We start from the raw sequence: 25,195 nt of genomic DNA on the forward strand, positions 1-25,195 counted from the left end.
GGGGACACGAGAGGGCTGGGGAATGCTAGGGCCTAGTGGGAGGCCCCAGGTACTCCACCCTGGCCCTGTGCAGCTCTCTCCAGCCTGGATTCTCCCCACCCCGTCTGGGGTGCCACTTCTCTGAGTTTTGCCCAGACATAGCCATCTTTGTCAGGGAAGCGCTCAACCAATAGGCAGAGGGTAGGGGCTAGAGCTCTGGCAGTGAAGACTGGCCTGGGGACGGGTGGGGTGAGGAGATTGTGCTGCTACTCAGAGACTCTACCCCAATTCCTCTGTCCCTTTGCAGCCACTTGCTAGAAAGCTAAATTTCGGTGGCAGGAAAGAGAAGAGACTTTGGATCTAAGGAGAGTTTTAGGAGAGGCTCTGGGGTCTGAGAAGAAGGTCAAGGACCCCCTCCTTTCACACTGTCAAGGATGTGAGCTTCTTTTTGGCTGTAACTTCTCCTCCCCCTCATTCTATCTAATCTTTTCCTATCCCATCCCTACTCCCCAAGCCCAAGGTCACCTCTCCCACTATGATAGCTATTAAGAGAAGTTTGGAGATGGGGAGGAACAAATGAAAAAGAGAATCTGAAGCTATTATCCTGGGCAGACCTCAGGATAATAATGATGATGAGGCCTCCATCAATCAAGCACCTTGTGGGTCCTAAATTCTGTGCTAAGTGCTTCCCAGACATGGATCTTAATCCTCATAACAGCCAACTCTTCGAGGGTGTTATCATCCCCATTTTACAGATGAGGAAACAGTCTCAGAGAAGTGAGGTGACTAGCACAACCAGTGAGTGGTGGAAATGGAATTCGAACCGAAGCCCATCCTGTTAACTGCCAAGCCCAACTGCCTCCCTCTCAGCTTTTCTAGAAGCACGTTCAGAGGATGCACACGCACCTCCATTGTAACACCCCAGAGAAGCCTCTCCACCTCAGGCTTCTGAGCTTGCTGGACTCATTTGAGGGATCAGGGCATGACTAGAATCAGAGGTTATGACACCTTAACCCCACCCACCAAGCCCTGCATTCTAATTTCCTGTGTCCTGGACCACACATCAGAGCACCATGTAGCCGTGCTGACACACACATCACACTTGGAAGTCAGAAGATACGTGCATTGCCCTCCTTGTTAGCACCCAGGGTCCCGCGTTAGGACCACGCCAACAGGCTGCCTGCACTGGGGCACACACATGGGCCCTGGGCGAGGTGCGGAACCTGTGAATATGTCATGTCTGGAACTGGTGGCTGCCTCTCCCGCTCACATGCGTGCCTGATCCTCCCTCTCACAGGCTCCTTGTTTATTTGTTTAATGAATTATTTATCCATGGCCCCCCTTCCATTCTGGCCTCTCCCTCCCCCAGGCCCTAGTCTCCATGACTTATTGAACACAGCTTGGCTCTGTGGTTGCCACCCGATGTCAAGGGAGCTGCCTTGGGCCACACAGCCTGAGTACTCCCTCTGCTCTTGACCTGTTCAGCTCCCTGCTTCCTTGGCCCCAGGGGGAGGGGTGGGTGGGGTAAGGCACCACATTCAGAGAACTCCCAAGGGCCTGACTCAGTGCCCCCTGGAGAGAACATGGCAGCCAGCAGCATACTGGCAAGCCTGAGGGTCAGAGGGAGATGTAGGCAGAGCCTGCAGGAGAGGAGAAAGAGGCCTGAGGCCCTAGAGAAAGAGGATCAGCCCCATGGAGAGAACCCCAGCTTCCACAGAGGCCCTCACTCTGCAAAGGGGTGTCATTCAGGGCCCAGGCCTTAGAGTGTTTCAAACTATAGATTGTAACTGACTAAGAATGATACAATCAAGGAATCAATTTTCTGGGTCTTAACGAGCTTTGTACTTTATTTAATAAATTTTTAAGAATAGAACAGAAGAAAAATATGAGTGCATCTTCTGTAATACGGGTAAGTATTGCTTCATGAAACATTATTTCAGTTATATGTGAATGTGTGTGTGTGTGTGTGTGTGTGTGTGTGTACTGTATTGCAAATGCAAAATATACATCTTATTGTGAGTCACAGTCAGGAAAGATTTGAGTCACTGTTATAAACAGAGGCCCTAGGCCCCATTAATGGAGGCCTGGGTCTTTCCATGACCCAGATGCCACAGAAAGAGGCCTAGGCCTCAGATCCGGTTCCAGGCCTGTAGACAGTGACCCAGATCTTTCTTACACACAGAGACCCAAACCCTAGAGAAGTCCAGACCCCATGAATAGAGGCCTATTGACAGGCCTAAGCATTACAGCTGGAAGCACATATCCTATACTCAGAACTGCCACATACAGGTGTGCGGTTTGTGCCTGGCACAAAGGAGCCACCCAAGAAGTAGTAGAGGCGATCAGCCCAAGCTCCCTCACTAAGATAGAGAGACACATAGGGCCACCTCCCACAGAAGGAAGCAGCACCTTTGTTTTTGCACAAAGGCACCTCTTGCCAAGAGATGAACCCTAAGGACTGGGTCTGCATAGAGGGGTGGTTTTTCTAATTCACCCAAAAGCCCAAATCAGCCAGCACCTGATTTAGATAGGGGCCCAGATAGACAGAGTACCATATCCCATAGACAGAGGCCTAGGCTCTATAGAGAGTGACTCAGAACTTAAAAACCAGAGGCTTAGACCTCATAGAGAGAGCTGCTTAAATCCTGGAGAGAGAGCTCCAAACTGTAGAGAAAAGAACTCAGTTATTATTGAGCAGGGGTTGGGGGAGCATGCTGGATTCTAAAGAGGAATATCTGAGCCTTACAGAAAAGGGCCCAAATCGTTAAGTGGGACCCAGATTCTATAAACAGGGCTTCTAAAATGGAATTTAAAGTCCTAGGCCAAACCAGGAAGCTCCACTCCCTATGAATATGGGCAGCCTCCCTGCCAACTGTGGGCCCAACAGAGACAAGGCTCCCTTTGCAGAGCAGGGATGTGGATAGGCAGGGAGGAGGCTGGGATTTGTGGCACCTGGAGTAGGCAGGTCAGCATCATTTGGGTGAAACAAATCTCCCTGGGGGTGAGGAGTCTAGGGGGAGGGAGAGCTGTTTGCAATGTCCCCCATTCCCACCCCAAGGGGCCTAATTTATTTTCTGGCTTCTGAGAAGAGAGAGATCTCCTGGGGTGAAGAGGAGCCCAGAGAAGACAGAGCCTGCTCTTGCCTGGCAGCAGCTAGGCACAGGGCTTTTTCTCGTTGGCACTGCCCCTCCCCCAAACCCAGCAGCTGAGGCCAAATTGTGGTCAGGATCCCTTTCCCACCAACAATAAGCAGATAAAGAGTGCCTGTATGTCCTCTCTCCTTCAGTAAGAAGAAAAGAGCATCATGCCTGTCACCCTGGGCACAGGTGGTTGGATTGGTTTCTGAGAGTCTGGTCTGAGACCTGGTCCTCCTGATCACGCTTAATCTGAGCCTCTCCAAAAAAGGGGATGAGGGGTGGATACCCCCTAGGTCCGGATTCTAGACCCTTTCCCTCAACTTCTACTTCATAGGAAAAGAGAGAAGAGGAGAGTGCAGAGCTGTGTGTGTGTCAGAGTGTGTGCATGGTCTTGTGTGTGAGTCACTGTGTGTGTGTCTGGGTGTGTGCTCCTAAGTCTCTGTGTACCTAACCCCTGTGTTTCTACAGATCTCTAGTTGTCTGATAGTGCCTTTACCTGTGTGTGTCTCCGAAGGGTTATCTGTGTGTGTGTCTGTATGTCTGTATCAGATGCCTGTGTTCCTATGTTCTCTGCCTCTGGGTGTCTGTGCCTTTTCTCCTGAATGTGTGAGTGTAATGTCTGTGCCTGGGTGCCACTGTGAGGACAATGACTATGGTGAGAGCTGGAATACGAGGTGCTCTGCCTGCTGCCCTCTTGTTAGCATCCGTAAGAGTAGGAGTGAGAATGCCTGGGGACACCACTGGCTGTGCTGGGAGGGGGCTCTGGTTGAGTGTGAGTCAAGAATCCTTTGTAGGTGTCCCAGGGAAGCCTGTTTTGCTATAGATGACTCTCCTTGGTCCCTCCTCTGCCTTGGGCCCTGGCCTGCTGAAGGCCCTTCCAGCACCCAGTACTGACATTCTTGGGGGCTGAGTTACTCTACACTACCTCCAAGAAAAATAAGCCACCTGCTCAGCTGGGGGCTTCAGGTCAACAGCTGTCAGGTCCTAGGCGGAACCTGAGGACTTCTCAGCCACCCTCTAGAACCCACCTGACTCCTCATGCACATGGGAAGAGGGGCATAAAGGGAGCAGAGGACCAGACTGTTCAGAAAGGAGGGGGGCCTAGTTCTACTTATTAAGGGGTCCTGGACCTCCAGCTTCTTTTCAAGTCTCCTTCGCCCCATCCCAGAAATGAATGTTCACGGGAGATCAAGATCCCTGTCTTGGCCTCCCTAATTCTTCTCCTGGGAACTCCAGACTGGGGAGCTGAAGGCCCAGGGCCGGCGGTAGCAAATTAAACCTAAGAGTGAGAGGCGAGTAGCGATCCGGTTGTTCCCGAGGGGGCAGCACGGGCCTCACCTCCCACGCGCCGCGCGCGCTCCGGGCCCGAGCGGGGCGGGGCCTGGCGGGACCGCGCCAGGGGCGGGGCTTCAGGGGCGCGCCCGGGAGGGCGGAGGGAAGGGCTGGGGGCGTGGCCTAAGGCTCTGGGGTTGGCGGCGGCGGCAGCAGCAGGGAGCTGGGAAGCAAGAAGCCGGGAGCGCGGGGCTCAGTCGGGGGGCGGCGGCGGCGGCGGCTCCGGGGATGGCGGCGGCTCCTCTGCTGCTGCTGCTGCTGCTTGTGCCCGTGCCGCTGCTGCCGCTGCTGGCCCAAGGGCCCGGGGGGGCGCTGGGAAACCGGCATGCGGTGTACTGGAACAGCTCCAACCAGCAGTGAGTCGGGGGCCCAAGGAGCCCATGCGTCCCGCGTCAGTGAGAGGGGGAGGCCTGGGAAGTCCTGGGGGAACCTGGGGTGGGAGTCCTGGGAGACCATAGCTGGGGGCTAGGAGGCGAGGGAGAGGGGGAAACACTCTGTGAGCATCTATGACACTCGGGGGGTGTCTGAAAGAGGCTGTTAAGGTATAGTAACCAGGACTTGGGCCGTGCTGAAGAGGCTGTTCGGGGACACCCCACCCTACCTTGGCTTCTCTCCACACCCGCCTCTGGAATAGCTTACCCCCACCCGACAGTTCCCCCATCTTCCTCTCCTTCGTCCGGGCTGGGGTTTGGGAGTACCAGTGTGCTGGGGATAGGCCGCCGCACTTGGGGGACCCAGGGATGACCTGTTTTCAGCCGTGAGGGTTTCTGTCTATGACTCCTGCTTTTAAAAGTGGAGTCCAGAGCTGAGGCAAGGAGTCCGACCAAGCACCTCCTCAGAACGAAGGCGAATGGGTTACCCTGGTTGTATGGATAAGCCCGGTTGGGGTGAGCTGGGGCTGGGCCGCCAAGTTGGGGGGCTCTGGAGGTGCTGCTTGGATAGGAATGGGAACGTGGGGTACCGGTGAAAGGGAGGGAGGCAAGGAGATGGTGTGTCACACACGCACACACACGCCCGGGCTGGGGACGGCGTTTGGCTCCAAGAGTGAGCGGGCGTGCGCGGCTGTCAGTGTGCGTGTGTGTCTGAGTGTGTGATTTGTGTGTCTGCGTCGGCTATTGTCTGGGGGTGGGAGCGGGCGACGGGTCGGGGAGGGGGCTGCGGTCGCTGTCCGCGTGGCCGGCCGCTTCTGAGCTAGGGTGGCTGGCCGCGGTCTGGGCGGGTGTCAGGACGGCCGTGTGGTTTCCCGGGGTGTGTGAAGAGGCGGCTGGGTGCTGGCTGCGGGGCCAGGTCCTCATTCTGCTCAGTCCTTGCTGCCCTTGTCTTCTCCTCCCCGCCGAGCCGCCGTGTGTATCACCCCGGCCGCCTCCGTGTGTGTCTGTGTGTGTGTGTGGGGGGGGGGAATCCCTGGAGACACGGGGGTCACTGTCACACCTACCCAGGCGGCGGCGGTGGCACTGTTTCTGGCTCCCCACCCCAGGGGGCGACTCGGGAGCAAATGGCGAGGCCCCACGGGAGGGGACTGAGAAGGCCGGGCGGCCGCGACCCCCAAGCTCCCTGGGGAGGGAGTGCCGCTCGCCGCTCCGCTCTTTGTTGTTTGGGGCTCTGCGCCTCCCCCTCTCTCCCTCGTCGCGCCCGGAGTGTCAGACTGGGGGTGGGGATGAGCCAACGACGCCCCCCTCTCGCTTCCCATGGAAACCTCGGGGGTGGGGATACGGCCCCTCCCCCCGGACCGAGACTCGGAGAAATCCGGGGGGCACTGGGGGCTGACTCCCCTGCTCAGTCTAGTTCGTCCCCCTCCCCCAGACTCACACGTCCGCCTCCCGCCCCGCTAGAGTCTGGCGGGGGGCAGGGAGCAGAGAGCGCGCAGGTGAGGGGACCCGGGTTCCCCACCACCGTCAGGGCACCCCCATATTCTTAGGAGAAGCCGGAGCCAGGGGGATGCGGGAATGACGGGGTGGGGGGAAGGGGGATGTTGTCGATCAGGTTCCCCTCCCCTCATACACCTGGGCGCAGGTGAAAGCCCTGGTAGGGGGTGGGGGAGCCCAGGTTCCGAGAGCCTCCTTTCTGTCTTCCCCGCTCCCCCACAGGTCTGGACCGGCAGAGATGGGAGGGGGCGCGCACCGGGCCGGGAGGCCGCCGCCGCCCCCGCCTCGCTTCCTCCGCCTTTGTTGCCGCTGCGCCCGGGCTCCCCGGCTCCCTCACTGCGGCAGCCGCGGCCCCATAAATCGTGAGAGCGACGTGCTCCGGAGCCGGGAGTGGAGAGGGCCAGGGAGCTGGGGGCGGGGCCGGGCCGAGCCACAGGCTCCCGCGCCCCCTCCCCCCGGTCACGTGAGCTGGGCTCCTGGCTCCCACCCACCGTCACTTGCCGAGGGTCTCTGCCCCTTGGGATCACGTGGAGAGGGTCTTGCGACCCCGCCTCCTGGGGGTCGCGTGGGAGGGTACTGGTGGAAATTGTGCGCTGGTCTGTCTTTGACAGACCTGGTGGCAGTGCCCTGCACAGCGACCGTGATCTCGCTTCCTATCTCCCACTCGGCCCCTCCGTTTGGTCCTCTGGAATAAGCGAGACCTGTTCCCAACCTGGCCCAGAAACTAGGGATTGGGCGAACTATACTGGAGGAAAGCGTGAGAGTGTGAGGTCGAGGGGTCCCCTGAGCCCGGAGTCGAATGGGGGGGTCGGGACTGGCCAATGGCCAAATATATGCACCCAGGCCCGTGTTCCATTTCTTTGCAGAAGTGTGCAAAGGTGCTGGTCTTCACTCCTGTCTCAAGAAGTGTACGGAACATCTTTCTCTAGCTGTCTCCCTACCTGTCTCTTTATCTCTGAAATGTTTCTGTTGCTTATCTCTCTTTCATTCATACATTTATTGAACAAATATTTATTGAGGCTATACTACGTCCCTGTTGGTCTTTCTCTCTCTCTCTTTTCTCTCTGTCACCGAGTCTCTGCCCTGAACCCCTTCCCCGTCCCTGATATTCTGCTTTGCGTCTCTCCGTCTCCGTCTTTGCTGTCTGTGGGCCTCTCTGGAGCGGCCTCTACGTCTCTCCCTTTCTCCAAGCCTCTCTCCTGTCTCATTCTCTTCCCTCTCTCTCTCTCCGTTTCTGGATCCCTCTCTTTCGCTGTGTCTCACTCCCTTTCCCCTCTCAGTGAATCCGGTTTCGGTTCATCCCCCCTCTCGGTGTGCGTCTCCCCCTCTCTCCATTTCTATGTGTCTCGCTTTGGGCGGGTTTCTCGCGCTTCTCCGCCGCTGCAGATCAATAAACCTTCGCCGCCGCCGCCGCCGCCGCTGTCGCAGGGAGGAGGGGCCGGGATATGGGGCGCGCTGATTTTCTCCCATCCGACGCCGTCCGGAGAAGCCCGGGGCCCAGTCCCGGGCTGGCAAGACCCAATGCGGTGGGGCGCCGAGGCCCGGGGCGCCGGAGGGGTGAGGGGGTGTCAGCGTGCACGCGCCGCCCCGCGAGCGTTCTCGCCAGTCACCCACCCAAGCCCGGGTGCGCGGACCCCACGCCGCACACACGTGGTCAGGCCTAGTCTGCTGGGGTGAGGGGCGCGCAGCCTCGGGGGCGCGCGCTAGAGAGAAGGAGAGCCGGGGTCCGGTGTCTTTATCCCTCCTCCACTTCCTTAGCTCTGCATCCTGGCGTCTAGGGGTGGGGGCAGGGATTTAACAAGTTCAGCTCTCTGGGGATCCTTTCCCTACTCCCTGGTCTGTTAGACACCCTGTTTACCTGCCCCTAATTGCCCCAGGAGGAGAGGTTTGCTCCTTCCCCGCTCCACCGCCGCCCACCCCACCAGGCTCGAGCAGGTAGGGCACTGAAGGAGTGAAAGTGAGGGGTCGGAATGCGCACCGGGGGCGGAGAGAGCCAGGAGAAATGGAATAACAGGGTGAGGGGCCACCCTCTCCAGGTGGGGTGTGTTGACACGCCTTTCTGGTGGAGAAGTGGGAGGCTAGGAGGGGATGAAGTGAGGAAGAATAGAGAACTGTTTGAAGGGGCAGGCACGACCCAGCCCCCAGATCCCAGCCTATCCTCTTCTCCCGTGGGGCGGGGAGTGGGGTGTGGCTCTAGGTTAGAGAGGTGCGGCCCTGGAGGCGGGGGTGAGCTGTGGCGCTAAGCCGGGCCTAGCGGCACCTCCCTCTTCAGTGCCAAGGCTGGGAGGATGACAGATTCAATTAAAGCGCCCAAGCCGAGCAGACACCTCAGATGTCCCAGGAGGTGTGGCTGGAGATTCCTGGCACCCAGCCCTTTGCCCCCTGTCCACCAGCTACCAACTGGGCACAGTCATTCCACAAGCAGTTCTTTCTCCCACATGCCCAGCTTGGGGGGCGAGGTGCATTTCATGGGCTGTTCCACTCAGCCCAGGGATGGGAAAGAGGTGGCTTCTCTTCAGTTGTGGTTGCCCAGCAACCTTTGTATAAGGCTACTCCCCTCTGCGTTGAGGAAACTGAGGTACCTGTAGGGATAGCTCTGGCTTTGGCTTCCTCTCTATTAGAGCAGAGTGTGTTGTGGAGGAACTGGGCAGTGCCCTAGGGAGGCGCTACTTCAGAGGAGGGCTGGAAAACCGGGTGAAGCTCAAGGACAGAGGCCCCAGTGTGCCTGTGCAGCTGCTCCAGGCCTGGCACTGGTGGCCCCCCTTCCTCAAAGCCTGTGGAGAAAACAGTAGACTTTGGGTTTGGGGATAGAGAGGCAAACCTGGGGTGGTGGCTGGGAGCTAGGCCTGGTCTAACCCGTTTTCCTGCTCCCAGTGCCCTAGGCAGAGACTCCTGCCCACCTGAGTGCCAGGGCCAAGGAGGGGCCAGTGTGACCCATCACTCCCATGGGAACCAAGTGGGGCTGGTGGCATTCCTGATGATTCAGGGAGGCTGTGCCCATTCTTACTGGGGTGCTCAAGCACCAGCTCTTACCTATCTGCCTTACTGCTAGACTTGGAAGGGAGTGTCTGGGGAGGGGGTGGCACAAGCAAGGCCAAGGAAGTAGGGTGAGGTGAGGAGGGACCCTCAAGGCCCCATGCCATCCAAAGGCCTCCAAGCTCATTTCCCTAATGGATCTAATTACTGTTTGTGGAACTGGGAGGTGCCTGGAGACATGGGAAGTGAGTCTGTCCCCTCAGGGAGTTCCAGGGACCAGGGACCCCAGTGGTTTGATATTTTGCCAAGTACCCCATGCCTTCCTGTGTCCACCACACTCCCCTCTCACTGCCAAGATGTGTGCATTCTTATGCTAAGGAAATTAGGGGAAACTCCTGCCTACTTCTCTGAGTTTCTTTCTCCATTCAGATGTTTCTCCCATCCCCACACCACTCAGTACCACCATGGAGAACAGTAACACCAACACTTTGATGGTAACTAGCAAGGCAGGTGGGGATTACAAGGGAACCAGCATCTGCTTCTCTGCTCATAGAAGGTCAGGGAAGTAAGAGGCACAGCCATCTTGTCTGGGCACTATGCCCACTACTCTTCCCAGCATCGTCATCACCTGGGGTGTTGGCCTCCAGGTTGAGGAGTGAGGTGTATAGAGACAGAAGTTTTGGCTGGTTAGCCTGACACCACATGGAGCCTTGGTGTTGAGTCCCTTAGTTCCCTGATCTATTGTGTCACGTTACTGGGGACCTAATTGTCCGTGGCCTCAGGGTGGAGGTCAGTGGGACTCAAGGTACAGAGGTCAGTCATACTATAGAGAGAGCATGTGCCAGTGTGTGTGTGTATGGGAAGAGCAGGAAGAGAACTTGAGATTGCTGGGGTCAACCAATACTGGCATGCCAGTCCAGCACACGTATCACCTACTTTTTCTATGTGTATGCCGCCTATGAGTGGGCGGTGAACATATTTGTGTGTGTGCCATAGAACCTGTGCATGTATATGCATGAAGCCTCCATACATGCGTCTGTGAGGGCAGGTCCTGTCCGACTCGCCTTTGGGGCGGACTGGCAGCAGCAGGAAAGCATGCTGGGAGAGGCGATGGAGGGTGCGCATCCCTCGAAGGGATCCCTCCCACTTTCACACTTCCATTCCTTCTATCCTTCCTCCCAGCTAGTGAATTATGGGGGATGGACAGAGGAAATCCGGGCCTGGGTCTGGGAGTCGCAGGGGCCTGCGCTGTTTCTGTGGTAACCAAAGCATACGTTCCCTTCTTCCCTCCACCCTTCTCCCCCGCCTCTTTTCCTTCGGAGGCCGGCAGGGCTTCCCTGCGCCTTTGCTACCCTCTGGTGGCCACCATGAGAAGGGCAGAACAAGGAGTGGGCCTGGAAGGATAGTGGGGGGACTGGCGGCACTAGGGCCCTGGGGACAGAGACAGGGACTGAGAAGACATGAAGCTCAAAAGAAAAGCCGGGAGGCTCCGAGGACCCTGGGGAAGGTCTGCGGAGCGGTGAGGTGGAAAGTGGGTTGGCTTTGGGTTTGTTCTCTCTGACCCGCTTCCTCTCCCCACAGCCTGCGGCGAGAGGGCTACACGGTGCAGGTGAATGTGAACGATTATCTGGATATTTACTGCCCGCACTACAACAGCTCAGGGGTGGGCCCGGGGGCGGGGCCAGGGCCCGGAGGCGGGGCGGAGCAGTACGTGCTGTATATGGTGAGCTGGGCAGGCTACCGCACCTGCAACGCCAGCCAAGGCTTCAAGCGCTGGGAGTGCAACCGACCGCACGCTCCCCACAGCCCCATCAAGTTCTCGGAGAAGTTCCAGCGCTACAGCGCCTTCTCTCTGGGCTACGAGTTCCACGCGGGCCACGAGTACTACTACATCTGTAAGTGACGGCCAGGCGGCGGACCAGGGCGGGACCTAAGAATGCCAGGGGGTGGAATCCCGAGGGGCCGGCGGCGGGCCAACGCTACAAGGCACTAGGTCTCCGTCGCTTGGAGTGATACCTCGGGATGAGGCGTGGGGGCTGGGGACCTCAGGGTTCCAGCTCAGAGTCTTGAGGCTAAGAAAGAGGTTAGTGGCATTCCGAACTTTGGGTCGCAGAGTCACTGTTTCTGTGAGGGCCATTTCTGGGCCGGGACCTCAGGGGTCATTGTTTCTTGAGGGATGGGACCCAAGGGGCTTCTAGGGCTGACGGCGGACCCACCACGACCAATGCGCAAAGGGTGGAGGAGGTACTGAAGGACACTGCCCAAGAGGGGCAGTTTGGAGGGGGTGAGAAGGAGAGTTTCTGAGCGAGGAGGGCACGGGGTGTAAATCTGGAGAAAGCGACTCAGGCCCAGTCTCCTCCCCAGCCACGCCCACCCACAATCTGCACTGGAAGTGTTTGAGGATGAAGGTGTTCGTCTGCTGCGCCTCCAGTGAGTATAATAGGCTCCCAGCCGCGACCCCATTCTCGCCTCCTCTGCTTTGGGGCTCCCCTGGCTTCCTGGGGGTGGGGGCGGAGGGCACAGGCGAGGGGGACTCGCTCCTCAGCTGTAACAGGGGGAGGGAATCCTGGCCCTGACTATCCCCTCCTCTCTCCCCCCCTGCACCTCCCCCCACCCCCGCAGCATCGCACTCCGGGGAGAAGCCGGTCCCCACTCTCCCCCAGTTCACCATGGGCCCCAATGTGAAGATCAACGTGCTGGGTGAGTCTGCGCAGCGCCCTCTGGTGGCCACTGCTGGAACCGCAGCCCCCTCCCCGGTGCCTGCTCATCTTGCATGTCTTTCCTGGGGTCACCGATCTTTACCACCCCTGTGGGTGGTCACGTCCCCCGCTCCACTGCTGCTGCCGCTGCCGCGTGCCCCGCCCCAGCACGCAGCACAGCTCTCACCAGTCTGTCTATTCATCTATCCACAGAAGACTTTGAGGGACAGAACCCCCAGGTGCCCAAGCTTGAGAAGAGCATCAGCGGGACCAGCCCCAAGCGGGAACACCTGCCCCTGGCGGTGGGCATCGCCTTCTTCCTTATGACACTCTTGGCCTCCTAGCTCTGCCCCCTCCCTTGGCGGGGAGAGATGGATTGGGACTGGGACGGAGCAGGGAGCCTTTGGCCTCTCCAAAGGAAGCCTAGCCTTGGGGCCTAGACCCCTCCTCCGATGACTGGAAGTGGGGTCTGCACCATACATCTGTGCCCACCCCTTCTGCCCCCTCCCCACCAAGTAGGGCACTGTAGTGGACCAGGCGCAGGGACAGCCAAGGGTTCCTAGTGGCCTTGTGGCTCTGGTAATGTTTGGTACCAAACCCGGGGTGCCATAAGGGGCAGTGCTCAGGACTCCCTGCCCCCTGGTACCTTTCTCTGACCCCTGATGCCCTCCTCCCTTGTCCCCCCCGAGAGAGGCAAATGTGCCCCAGAGAGAGCAAATCGAAGTGTGGGAGACACCCCCAATCACTCTCTTCCAGGGGCAGAACATGGGGAGGGGACTGGATGGGCGAGGGGGTGGCACCGCCTGCTGCCCCCTTCCCCTGTTTACAGCAATAAGCACGTCCTCCTCCCCCTACTCCCACTCCCAGGACTGTGGTTTGGATTGAATCCAAGTTTACAAGTAGACACCCCTGGGGGGGCCGGCAGTGGACAAGGGTGACAAGGGGTGGGCATTGTGGTGCCAGGCAGGCATGTACAGACTATATATATATAATGTACAGATGGACAGAGTCCCTCCCCCTCCTTAACCCCCTGACCTTCCTTGACATCCCCTTCCAGCTTCAGACCCCTTCCCCACCAGGCTAGGCCCCGCACTGGGGGACCACCTGGCCCCTCTTTTGTCTTCTGTGAAGACAGGACCTATGCAACGCACAGACACTTTTGGAGACCGTGAGACAACAACGCCCCCTCCCCTCCAGCCCTGAGCGGGGGACCCAGCTCCCAGGACCTTGCCCTGCCCATCCTCTGTGGTCCCCACCCATTCTCCTGGGCCTTTTTCAAGTGCTTTGGCTGTGACTTTCATACTCTGCTCTTAGTCTAAAAAAAATAAACTGGAGATGAAAATAACTGAGTGTGTGTGATTTCCAGGGACCATCACTCTTCTGTACACTGGTTAAATAAACCCCACAGGTCACAGGGCCTGGGGAGGAGACAGGACTCTAGGGCCAAAGGGTCAACTGAACACCTTGTTCTGTGGCTCATCTCCCCCAAGGAGGCAGCTCTGAGTGGACGGAGAAACAAGGGCTTCCGAGCAGGGCATGGCAACCTCTCTGAGCCTCAAGTATCTCATCAGAAAATTTAGGTTATAATACACCTCTCACAGGGTTGGTGTAAAGATTAAATGGCAGAGGGAGTATAAGGCTCAATCAGTGATGGTTTTCTCCTTTTCTTCCCATTCCATTCTGTAACCAGAAGTTCTTGACTGGGGTCTATGGATTTCAGGGGGGTGTGAACCTAGATAGGAAAAAATTATATCTTTATTTTCACTCGCCTGTAACTGACATTTAACATTCTCCTATGTACTTGGGCAATAAGCCACAGTAGCGGGCTTCCCTGGTGGCTCAGTGGTTAAGAATTCACCTGCCAATGCAGGGGACACAGGTTTGAGCCCTGGTCGGGGAAGATCCCACATGCTGCGGAGCAACTAAGCCCGTGTGCCACAACTACTGAGCCTGTGCTCTAGAGCCCCCGAGCCACAACTACTGAGCCCACGTGCCACAACTACTGAAGCCCACGTTCCTAGAGCCCCTGCTCTTCAACAAGAGAAGCCACCACAATGAGAAGCCTGCGCACCACAACAAAGAGTAGCCCCCGCTCACCGCAACTAGAGAAAGCCCGCACGCAGCAACGAAGACCAAACGCAGCCAAAACTAAATAAATAAATAAATAAATTTAAAAACAATGTGAAGGTAAAACAAAGAAGCTCTAAAAAAAAAAAAAAATAGCCACAGTAGTTTTAAGGGCGCCTGTGACTTTGTAACAGACACAGATGTGTTCAGACTGCGTTATAGTTTTTGAAGGTATCTCAAAATATCATTTACTCTCATCACTACTTTGAAATAACCGTAGTTGTTAGATCTTGTTTTTAATGAGTTAATAAAGAAGCATACATATTACTATACCAAACAATGTAAATGTTTTGATAACTGTGTTTCAGTATAATTGCTTTCCTTTATAATCCTTTGTAATTTTATTTTTTTCATTTAAAACATTATGGCCAAAAGGTTGAGAGTTTGCTGGTGCTGTAGCCGCACATAACTACAGCACCCTACATCCATCAGGAGAGTCAGGGGACAGAAGGCAAAAGATGGGACAGTGGCTGAAGCAGTCAAAGGTCACAGCCCCACCTAAGCCCAGTGAGGTCAGGGTTGTACAGGTGGGCACTTCAGGAGGGCGGTGAGGGGTTGCTGATAGGGGCCAAAATCTATCCAGGCTTCCCTTGCCCAGCCAGGCTCCCTGGCCCAGGGAGGGGGTGCCTTTTTCCTCATTGCCAAGCAGTGACTCCAGCCCAACCAGGGCACTGTGTGGGCAGGCTGGGTCATGGGTGAGTGCCCCTCCTATGTGCCCTGTGGCTCTTGCCAGCTGCATTGTGAGTCTCTGAGCAGCAGGGACTGTGTCTTCTCCCCCTCTGTACTCATAAAACATGGGAAACGGAATTTCGACTGGACCATGGAGAGTGGGTAGGTTTCCCACTGGCAGAGCTGAGAGGAGTGGGGGTGGGAGGGCAGGTGGGGAAAGGATCAGGGGCAGCCAGTGCACTAGTCTGGGGCTCCCTATGTGGAGACAAGACTTGAAAAGGTAGGCTCATCGATCTAGTCATTCATGGATTCAATCGACATTTATTGAGCACCCGCTGAGTGCCAAGCCCTAACCTGGGTACTGGGGATACAAAGAAGACAGTCTCTAGCCTCAGATAAGCTCATAATTTCGCATGTGTTGATATGTGATGAGGAATCAGTGACACACACACATTTGGCAATATAACCAGGTGTAACATGGGTACATGCCAGGAAGCTATAGGAACATGGGGGGGAAAAAATCACTCTAGCCTGGGGACATAGGAGGAGGAGGTACACATAGCTGGGGCCCTACTAGGCAGTCTTGAGGGCCTTGAAAGCTGAGGAGTGTGGGCTTGTCCCATAAGGGAGCCCAGGCTGCAGGCTCCCTCCAACCCCAGGGCTACGTGGGGCAGGAGCTGGCCGGCTGGGATGGGGAGGATCTAGTGAGTTCAAACATCCAAGAATGGGAAGGCTGCAAGAAGGCCAGGCATTTGGGAGCAGGAACTAGAGCAAGCCAGCTTCCATTCACTGAGCGCCTACTACGTGCCAGGCACTGTGCCCAGCGCTTTACATGCATTGTGTGCATCGTGCCCTTGGAAGCATTTCTACCCCAATAGCACAGATAGGAAAACTTGAGGGTCTAAGAGGCTATGTCCCTCAAGGCTGACATTCAAAATGGGTCTGTCTGTCGCTGTATTCTGACCATTGGACGCTGCACCACCACCTGGAACCCTTTCCCACAAATTATGATTGCCTCCTGTCATCCCCTCCATCAAAGTCACTCAGAGTTTTTGGAGAAAGACATCAAAGGACTTCAGCTCTGGATTGGGGGAGCCAGTCCAAACCCCACATTTTACATATGTGAAAACCGAGGCTCAGAGAGAGCAAGTGGCCTGCCCACAGTCACTTAGATGTCCGTGGCAGAGCCAGGACTGGAACTCAGGTTTCCTGAGCCCCCATTTTTTCTATCATATTGTGATGCCCCAGAAGGGAAGATCCGCACCTTCCCAGGAATTTGAGACTGGTCTTTGAAACCCCTTAATCCCCCACAAGCAGGGATTAAGGAGGAAGCACGACTCACTTCAAAGATCTCTTTTCATTTCCCCCGAGGCTGGGGCTTCAGGAAGTTCTCGGGTGCTGCTGGGATCCCCCTCAGGCAAGGCTTTAGTTCCCAGAGCACGTACGATGGAGTGGGGTGAGGGCTCAGCATGTAGATGCACAGATGACATGACTCTGAGCCCGCCTGGCACAGGGCCTCTACCTTGTGGCACCAAGATCTGCATAGCCCAGGGTGACCTGGCCAAGGCAGAGGTGAGATGTTGCCAGTGATGGGCCTGAGGGCAAGGGCTGGAGGTGCGAATGAGGGCAGGGGTGGCAGGCAGGAAGGAAGGGGGCCTACGATCCAGACTCAATACCTGTTGATGGAGAGGATAAAGCAGGGGAGGAGTGCACAGAACCAAATAGAACAGTTCGGGATATGGGACTGAGCTAGATACTGCGGGGACGGGGGGCAGAGAGCAACAGGACAACAGCAGGGCATGGGAAAGCCAGGCTAAGCCACCTTCTTCCTGCTGACACATCCCAGCACCTGGGATGCCCCTAGAATCTGCTGATGGCTGCCAGATGGTGCCCCAGGAACTGACATTCTGCTAGTGTCCTGTCCCCACCCCAAAGGACAGGGCCCTGAGGCCAGGGAAGTTCAATTCAGTGAGCTGTGCCAGCTCCAGACTGGCAAATCCAGCTCCAGATGGCAGCATGCCCATGCTGAGCAGGGTCCTCTTCCTCCTTGTTCTCTTGTCCTGGCCGCCTCCACAAGGGCCTCAGGAGGGTTCATATCAACACACGCTGGAATTCCCAGAGGGTCCTCATAGGGACATCCCAGGACACAGTCAGACAGAGACTCTCACACGGTCCCTTCCTGCCTGCCCTCCCCAGGGTGAAAAACAGCAGCCACAACAAACAACTCAGCACAGATTTTGGCTGGTGGAGTGAAGTTCAGAGCCAGCCACATCCTCCCCCTCTGGACACGAGGTCAGCAGGGCCGTTTGCAATCCAGGCTGGGTTCAAAGCCTTGTGCCCTGGGTTGGGGGCCTGCAAGGGTGGGTGCTGGCCCTTGAGGGGAGCAGAGGGCTGCGCTGGAGGATGCTTTAGGCTCAGCCTATCCTGGAGCCTGGGGCAGAGTGGGGACACCCCAGTCCCTCCTCCATCTCAGAATTTCTCTGACCTCTTACCCCCTTCTCTCCCTCCCTTCAGTTCTAGATGCTATGGGGCTGAGAGTGGACTTGGGCCAAGTCCACACCTGTCCAGCTTAGAGCTACTCAGCCCCAAAGCCTTACGCAGTCTCCCTTGCCATCCTTGTTCTGCCTTATTGGCAAACCCAGGAGCATGGGCTGAGCTGGGGGGACATGGGTCATGGGTTAGATGTGGTGGTGACATGGGCTGGGATGGGACAGAGATTGAAATGGAGGGACACGAGCTAGGACCAGGAGACATGGACTTGGATGGGGGACACAGGTGTGGATGAAGGACATGAGCTGTCCTCATGGGGGGGGGGCAAGGGCTAGCATGAGGGACAGAGGTAGGAAGTGGTGGGGACACATAGGCTGGGTAGCTCAGCCCCTGGATGACACACTGGCAAGTGTGGTGCTGACACAGGGAACAGCCCAGATGTGCTGGGGCCAGGCCAGACAGGACAGTTTGGGCCCAGAGCAGGAAGAGCAGCTGCAAGCAGAACCCAGCGATTCTGGCCTGAGATCTGAGCCGGGGAGGCCTGGCCTCTGGCTTAAACAGAGGTTGGGGGGAGCGGGGGCAGATATAGCCCCTCCTCCAGAGGGTCAGCGTCACACGCTTGGCTTTCACCACAGCACCTGGCCAGGGTTAATTACAGGGCTGTCGCCAAGCCTGGCTATAAGAGGGTGGACGAACCGGCCTGGGGACCTGCTAGAGCTCAGCTCAAGTGGCTTGGGGTCCCCCAACCTGCCCCTCAGAGGCTGGTGTGCGGCTTCACATTTGCGCTCACGCACAATTTTGCACACTTCAGTTCACACCCGGTCATATAACCTCACAACCTCACAACATTGCAATCCCATGCATTCAATCAAATTCCCTGCTCTGAGATGGGGTGCGGGGGGAATGACAACCCTGAAGGGGCCTCAGAAAGGAAGGCAGGGGCCTTGTTTACACAGCTGAGGTGGAAGGGTCCTCCCTGGGCCAAGGGAGCAGCTCAGGCAGCACGGGCCCACCGGCACCCCCTGCCTCTGCAGCCGCCCCGCGGGCAGGCCCCTGACACACACCGCTTCACCACTTCCACACACATTCCGGCGTGCGTGCTCAACACACTTCAAAGCCACACTCCTACCCTTCACGGGCACCAGGCACGCACAGGAAGGTCACACTGTCTAACACACTCAACAAACGAGAGCCCACACACAGGTGGAGGGGCTCACAGGCACCCAAGCCACACTTGCACCCAGGGTCACACAGGGTGACATGCTTGAGGACTGGCATCCGACAGATGACAGTTGCCAACACAGACCACGCTGCGGTCCCAACTAAACAAACAGTGTTTCCTGCCAGGAAGGGCAGCAGCCAAACCGGCTGGACAAAGTCTGGAGTCCGGGAAAATCTAGGGGAGGGAGAGGGTGGGGTGTGGGAGAGAGCAGTGCCACATTCACACCCTCTGGAACCTACAGGACCCCAAGGATATGCCCAGACACACTCACAGATACAGGGCGAGGCAGGGGCTTCTCACCCACGTGCATACGTACACAGAGACATGAGTCCACACCGGCATTAGACACAGATACCCACCGCAATTCTTCCCAGGGGCCCTGAACAACCCTCCCACTCCTGCCATATGCTGATCAATAAGGAGACAACAATGAAAGGGACCCCTCTCTGCACAGCACGGACACTCCTTCACACACACACGCACCAGACCCTGAGCCTGGGGTAGGGACCCGGGGAGAGACTAACAGAGCCTGCCCCGCTCTTTGTGGGCCATGTCCCCACACCTACCACCCTGGGCACCAGCACTGCCCACTCTGGGCACAGACCCCCTAGACCCAGCCCTGGGCCTGGAGGGTGATCCTGTCACCCCTCTGTGTACTGAGGCCTGTCACCTGGGGGCTCTTCTAGGCCTGCAAGCACCTGGTCTGACCCCTAGAAAGGGCTCACAACGCGCCTTGGGAGCATTCTTCACTTCTTGAGGGTTAAGCACACCCCAGGCCCTGTGCTAAGCCCTGGGTTTACAACCCAGAGGGAAAGGGCCCCTTGGCTGGGCCTGTGGGCAGGGCCGTCAGGGAAGGCTTTTGGAGAGATGAGACGCTTGAGGGATGGGTGGTGGATTGCCAGCTAGCGTGTGGGAGTTGGCTGGCGCACTAGGAGGGAAGACAGGCCCGGCAGAGGGGGCGGCTGACCAAAAGGGCAGAGGCTGTTATGTTTATGTTTCATAGCATAAGCAGTCAGAAAAACATTCACACTCGCAGCAGAGCACACCCTTTTCACACAGTGCACCTTCATGCACCCACACCACCACCATCCCCTCGGGCACGAGTCTGCAGTCCCATTCCCTCCCGGACTACCCTGCCGGCGCCGCTCCCACAGTCTCTGTGTGCATGGCGCCCCCTAGAGGTTCTCTCGCACACCTGCGCCCGGGCTGAGGGGCCACCTACCGTGCGTGGGTGTTCGCTGTGACTCCCACAGCGAAGGAGCCTCTTCTCCTGGGACAGGTGGCTGGGCAGCTGGGAGCATCGGAGCAGCCCGTGAGCCTCCCGGCGCTGGGGACAGCGGGGAAGCCAGGGAGACTGTGGCCGCCCGGGGCCTCAGAAGCGGTAGGTTCTCTTGTAGCCAAGAGCACTTAAGCAGAAGCCTGAGTTAAAAATAGGCTGGATTTACTGCCAGAAGGTGGCAGAAGAGGAAGCGTTTTTCTGACAGTACTTATTCTGTCCTAAACACCTGGAGGCTCTGTAGGACATCCCCCCCTGCGCCCCCTCTCACCCCTCTGGCCTGAGGAACCCAACCCAAACGCTCAGTCTGCAGGGCGGGCAGCCAACATGCCCCTGTGGATGCTTGTGACCGTGACTCCATTTTTTGCCTCCTTTATTATCTTATTAAGCTATACTTTTAAACGTGTGTGGGTGTGTGGCTCCATAAGATTACAGAATGTATCTTTAATTTATCATAGACTGTCTTCTTCAAGTAATATTATACCACTTATAGTGTAAGCACCTTGCTTTGTCTATTTCCCACCTCCTAGCCTCTGTGCTATTGTTGTACTGCATTTTATTTCTACATATCCCATAAATCCCACACACGTTATTGTTTTTGTTTTAATCCCTCCCCTATCATTTAAAGAGAATTTAAAAATAAGAAAATAGTCTTTATATTTACCCATATATTTACCATTTCTGGTGCTCTTCATTCCTTTGTGTAGATGGAGATTTCCATCTGGTATTTTTCTTCTGCTTGAAGGACGTGAAATGTTTTCTTATAGTGCAGGTCTGCTGGTAATGAATTCCTTCAGCTTTAGAATGTCTGAAGCATCTCTGTTTCATCTTCAGTTTAGAAAGACATCTCCACTGAAGTCTAGGTTGACAGCTTTATCAATTAGTACTCTAAAGACGTTGCTCCACTGTCTTCAGGCTTGCGTTGTTTCTGACGAGAAGTCTGCTTCTCTTTTTCCTCTTTACTTAACATGTTTTTTGCTCTGGCTGCTCTTAAGATTTCCTGTTCATCACTGATGTTCAGCAGTGACTAAGGCAGATTATGATGTGCTTTCATATTTCTTGTGGGTTTGTTGAGCTTTTTGGATATATGCATTTATAGTTTTTGTCAAAAACACAAAGTCTTTTGGCCATTATTTCTTCACATATTTTTCTGTCACCCCTCTCCCCACCTTTCTGGTTCTCCAAACAGGTATATGTGCTGCTTGCTATTATTCCAGAGCTCACTGATCACTGCTACTACTACTACTACATTCTCCTCCTCTCCTTCTTTTTCTTCTTCTGTTTTTTTTCCTCTCTGTGTTTCATTTTAGCTACTTTCTATTGCTAAGTCTTCAAGTTCATCCAGCTGTTTTCTGCAGTGTCTAATCTGCTTTTAATCCCATCCAGTATATTTTTCATCCCAGGCACTGTAATTTTCAATTCTAGAAGTTCAATTGATGTCTATTTTACATCTTTCACACCTATCCTTATCATGTTCCTGTGCTTCTTTATCTTCCCGAACATATGGAATATATTCATAATAGCTATTTAAAATCCTTTGTCTACTAATTCTATCATCTGTGTCATTTCTGGATCTGTTTCGATTGGTTGATTTTTCTCATTTTGGGTTGTATTTTCCTGCTTTTTTTCATGTGTGTTAGTTATTGGTTGGATGCCAGACCCTGTGAATTTTATGTTATTTGGTGCTGGCCCTGTTTTTTTAATTGCTTTGAATATTTTTGAGCCTTGTTCAGGGACACAGTTAAGTTACTTGGAAACAGATTGATCTTTTAAAACTTGCTTTTAAGTGCCATTTGGCAAGACCAAAACAGCCTTTCATTTAGGGCTAATTTGGTCTGGCCACTGAGTCAATACTCTTCTGAGGATGCTCCTTGAAGCCCATGTATCAGCCAGGAACAGGGAAAGTTTAATATAAAGAATTACTGGAACTTCCCTGGTGGTCCAGTGGTTAAGAATCCACCTTCCAATGCAGGGGACACTGGTTCGATCCCTGGTTGGGTAGCTAGGATCCCACATGCTGCAGGGCAACTAAGTCCACGCTCCACAGCTACTGAGCCCACGTGCTCTGGAGCTCGCACCACACCTAGAGAGAAGCCTGCGCGTGGCAACGAAGAGTCCGTGTGCTGCGATGAAAGATCCCGCGTGTCGCAACTAAGACCTGACACAGCCAAAAATAAATAAATAAATTTTTGTTTTGGTGGTCTGGTTTTTTTTGCAGTACGCAGGCCTCTCACTGCTGTGGCCTCTCCTGCCGCGGAGCACAGGCTCCTGATGCGCAGGCCCAGCGGCCACGGCTCACGGGCCCAGCTGCTCCACGGCACGTGGGACCCTCACGGACCAGGGCACGAACCTGCGTCTCCCGCATCGGCAGGAGGACTCCCAACCACTGCGCCACCAGGGAAGCCCAATAATTTTTTTTTTTTTTTTTGCGGTACGCGGGCCTCTCACTGCTGTGGCCTCTCCCGTTGCGGAGCACAGGCTCTGGAAGTGCAGGCTCAGCAGCCATGGCTCACAGGCCCAGCCGCTCCGCAGCATGTGGGATCTTCCCGGACCGGGGCACGAACCCATGTCCCCTGCATCAGCAGGCGGACTCTCAACCACTGTGCCACCAGGGAAGCCCATAAATATTTTTTTTATAGAATTATTAACCATAACAAGAGATTGGTCAGTAAGAGGTAAACAGAACTCTAAAGGCATATAGGAATAGCAGATATTCAGCCACTACTTCTAGGGCTGAGAAGGACGAGCCCTACCCCAGCTGCATCTGAGAAGCTGTGTATGCTACAGAAACCTGTGGAGAGAGCACACCAGAATCCAGAAGGAAAACTTCCTCCTGCAACGTCTCTGCAGCATCCTCCTTTAACAAAGCCTAAAATCATGCCCATAATGTTTAGTGGTGATCATTTTGTACTGTATAGAAATATAAAATCACTGTATTATGTACCAGGAACTAACTTAGTGTTGTAGGTCAATATACTTCAAAAACAAACAAACAAACTAGTAGAAAAAGAGATCAGATTTGTGGTTACCGGAGGTGGGGGTGAGGGGAGGGGGAACTGGATGAAGGCAGTCAAAAGTTACAAACTTCCAGTTATAAGATAAATAAGTCTTAAGGATGTAATGTACAACATGATTAATCTAACGAACACTGCTGTGTGTTATATGTGAAAGTTGTTAAGAGAGTAAATCTAAGAGTTCTCATCACAAGGAAAAGTATTTTTTCTTTTTCTTTTAGTTTGTATCTATATGAGATGATCGATGTTCACTAAACTTACTGTGGCAATCATTTCATAATGTATGTAAGTCAAATCATTATGCTGTACACCTTAAACTTATACAGTGCTGTATGTCAATTATATCTCAATAAAACTGGAAGAAAAAATAATTTTAAAATAACAAAAAATATTTAAAGAGCTCATCTCCATTTTCACAGAGCAGGCAATGAGGAATCAATTTTTCAAAAATTTTATTTATGTATTTATTTTTGGCTGCGTTGGGTCTTCATTGCTGTGTGCGGGCTTTCTCTAGTTGCAGCGAGCAAGGGCTACTCTTTGTTGTGGTGCGTGGGCTTCTCATTGAGGTTGTTTCTCTTGTTGTGGAGCACGGGCTCTAGGCGCACGGGCTTCAGTAGTTGTGGCTTGCGGGCTCTAGAGCACAGGCTTAATAGTTGTGGCGCACGGGCTTAGTTGCTCTGCAGCATGTGGGATCTTCCCGGACCAGGGCTCGAACCCATGTCCCCTGCATTGGCAGGCAGATTCTTAACCACTGCGCCATCAAGGAAGCTGCTGAGGAATCAATTTAGAGCTGAGAGGCAATAAATTTATAACTGGCACAGAGCGATAACTGTTAGGAGGTCTTTCCACTTTGGCTGGTGAGACTATAACTGAGCAGGACCTTCTGGGGCCTTCCCAGGACAGACCCCCACCATGTCCTCCACGTGCCTCTTGTTTGTAGAAAAACTTCAGACTCCTAGGCCTTCCCCAAGTTCCAAAGAATAAATTTAATCAGAGAAGTGAGGAAATGTAGAAACAAAGGAAAACAGTCAAGTAAGACAAAATAATAATAGTTTAACCATTAAATAAAGTCAAGGACTTTTAGTTCCTCCTAAAGGGCTACAGACAATACTCTGAGCCATACCCTTTGAGCTGTTTTGTAGATAATGAAACGCCCACAGGTGGAAGAAGTTAATTGTATGCTGCCCCAGACTGGTTGCAACCAGAAGGTTGATGATGTTGACTCTGGATTACCTCACCACCAACCAATCAGAAGAATGTCCACCAGCTGATCACATACCCTACAACACCCTTTCCCTCACCCTGCCTTTGAAAACCTTTCTCTGAATGCCACACAGGAGTTCAGGTCTTTTAAGAACTTGCCTGGACTCCTTGCTTGGTGCCTTGCAATAAAACCTCCACCCTCCTTCACCACAACTTGGTGTCAATAGATTGGCTTTACTTCAAGCAGGCAAGCAGACCCAAGTTTGGTTTGGTAACAGGAACACAAAGTATTCCTGGAGTTGTCTAAGCTCTGAGGAATGTCTCCTTTCCTATGGTTCTTCCCCTACATGTGTACACTGCTCAGCACACAACTGAACACCTGGAGGGGATGCTCTGCAGATCTCCAGAATTCTCTCTCCATGCAGCTCTGTCCTCTTCAGTGCCCTGACCTGTGAACTGCCCACCTTGGCGTCCCCAGACCCCCAGCTCCCTCTCCTCAACTCCGGGAGATCACCAGGCTCAGCCTGGGTGCCCCTCTCTACACCACTGCCTGGAAATTCTCTTCAGGCAGTAATCTTGGGAAATCTTAGAGCTCACTTCATTTTTTTCCTCCCTCTCAGGGATCGCTGTTCTGTTCTGCCTGTTGTCCAATGTCTGAATATCATTGTTTCATAGAGTCTGTCCATTTGTTTAGTTGTTTAATGCAGAAGGGTAGAGGATGGTCCCTATTACTCCATCATGGACGGAATCAGAAGTTGGCCTACGATTGGAAGAGACTTTACTGCAAACATGACTTTGTTTGCTTTTTAAAAAGCCCTTGGGGGCTTCCCTGGTGGCGCAGTGGTTGAGAGTCCGCCTGCCGATGCAGGGGACACGGGTTCGTGCCCCGGTCCGGGAGGATCCCACATGCCGCGGAGCGGCTGGGCCCGTGAGCCATGGCCGCTGAGCCTGTGCGTCTGGAGCCTGTGCTCCGCAACGGGAGAGGCCACAACAGTGAGAGGTCCGCGTACCGCAAAACAACAACAACAACAAAAAAAGCCCTTGGGACTTCCATGGTGGTGCAGTGGTTAAGAATCCGCCTGCCAATGCAGGGGGCACGGGTTCGAGCCCTGGTCCGGGAAGATCCCACGTGCCGCGAAGCAACTAAGCCTGTGCGCCACAACTACTGAGCCTGCGTGCCACAACTACTGAAGCCCGTGCGCCTAG

The 25,195-nt window shown here is 54.8% G+C and overlaps 1 protein-coding gene across 2 annotated transcripts; it reads left to right on the plus strand.

The window, feature by feature from the left end:
• Positions 1-4,676: 4,676 nt before the first annotated feature.
• EFNA3 (ephrin A3) lies at positions 4,677-13,293 on the plus strand. 2 transcript variants are annotated; one of them, XM_060088123.1, is made up of 5 exons: positions 4,677-4,804; positions 10,871-11,184; positions 11,654-11,719; positions 11,912-11,989; positions 12,202-13,293. In XM_060088123.1, exons 1-5 carry the CDS (start codon positions 4,677-4,679, stop codon positions 12,330-12,332), a joined length of 717 nt encoding a protein of 238 aa, XP_059944106.1. In that variant the 3' UTR covers positions 12,333-13,293. The 2 variants fall into 2 exon arrangements, with proteins under 2 accessions (XP_059944106.1, XP_059944096.1); XM_060088113.1 differs by lacking the exon at positions 11,912-11,989.
• The last annotated feature ends 11,902 nt before the right edge of the window (positions 13,294-25,195 follow it).

The sequence above is a fragment of the Mesoplodon densirostris genome, chromosome 2 (genome assembly GCF_025265405.1).
Source record: "Mesoplodon densirostris isolate mMesDen1 chromosome 2, mMesDen1 primary haplotype, whole genome shotgun sequence".
Lineage (NCBI taxonomy): Eukaryota > Metazoa > Chordata > Mammalia > Artiodactyla > Ziphiidae > Mesoplodon > Mesoplodon densirostris.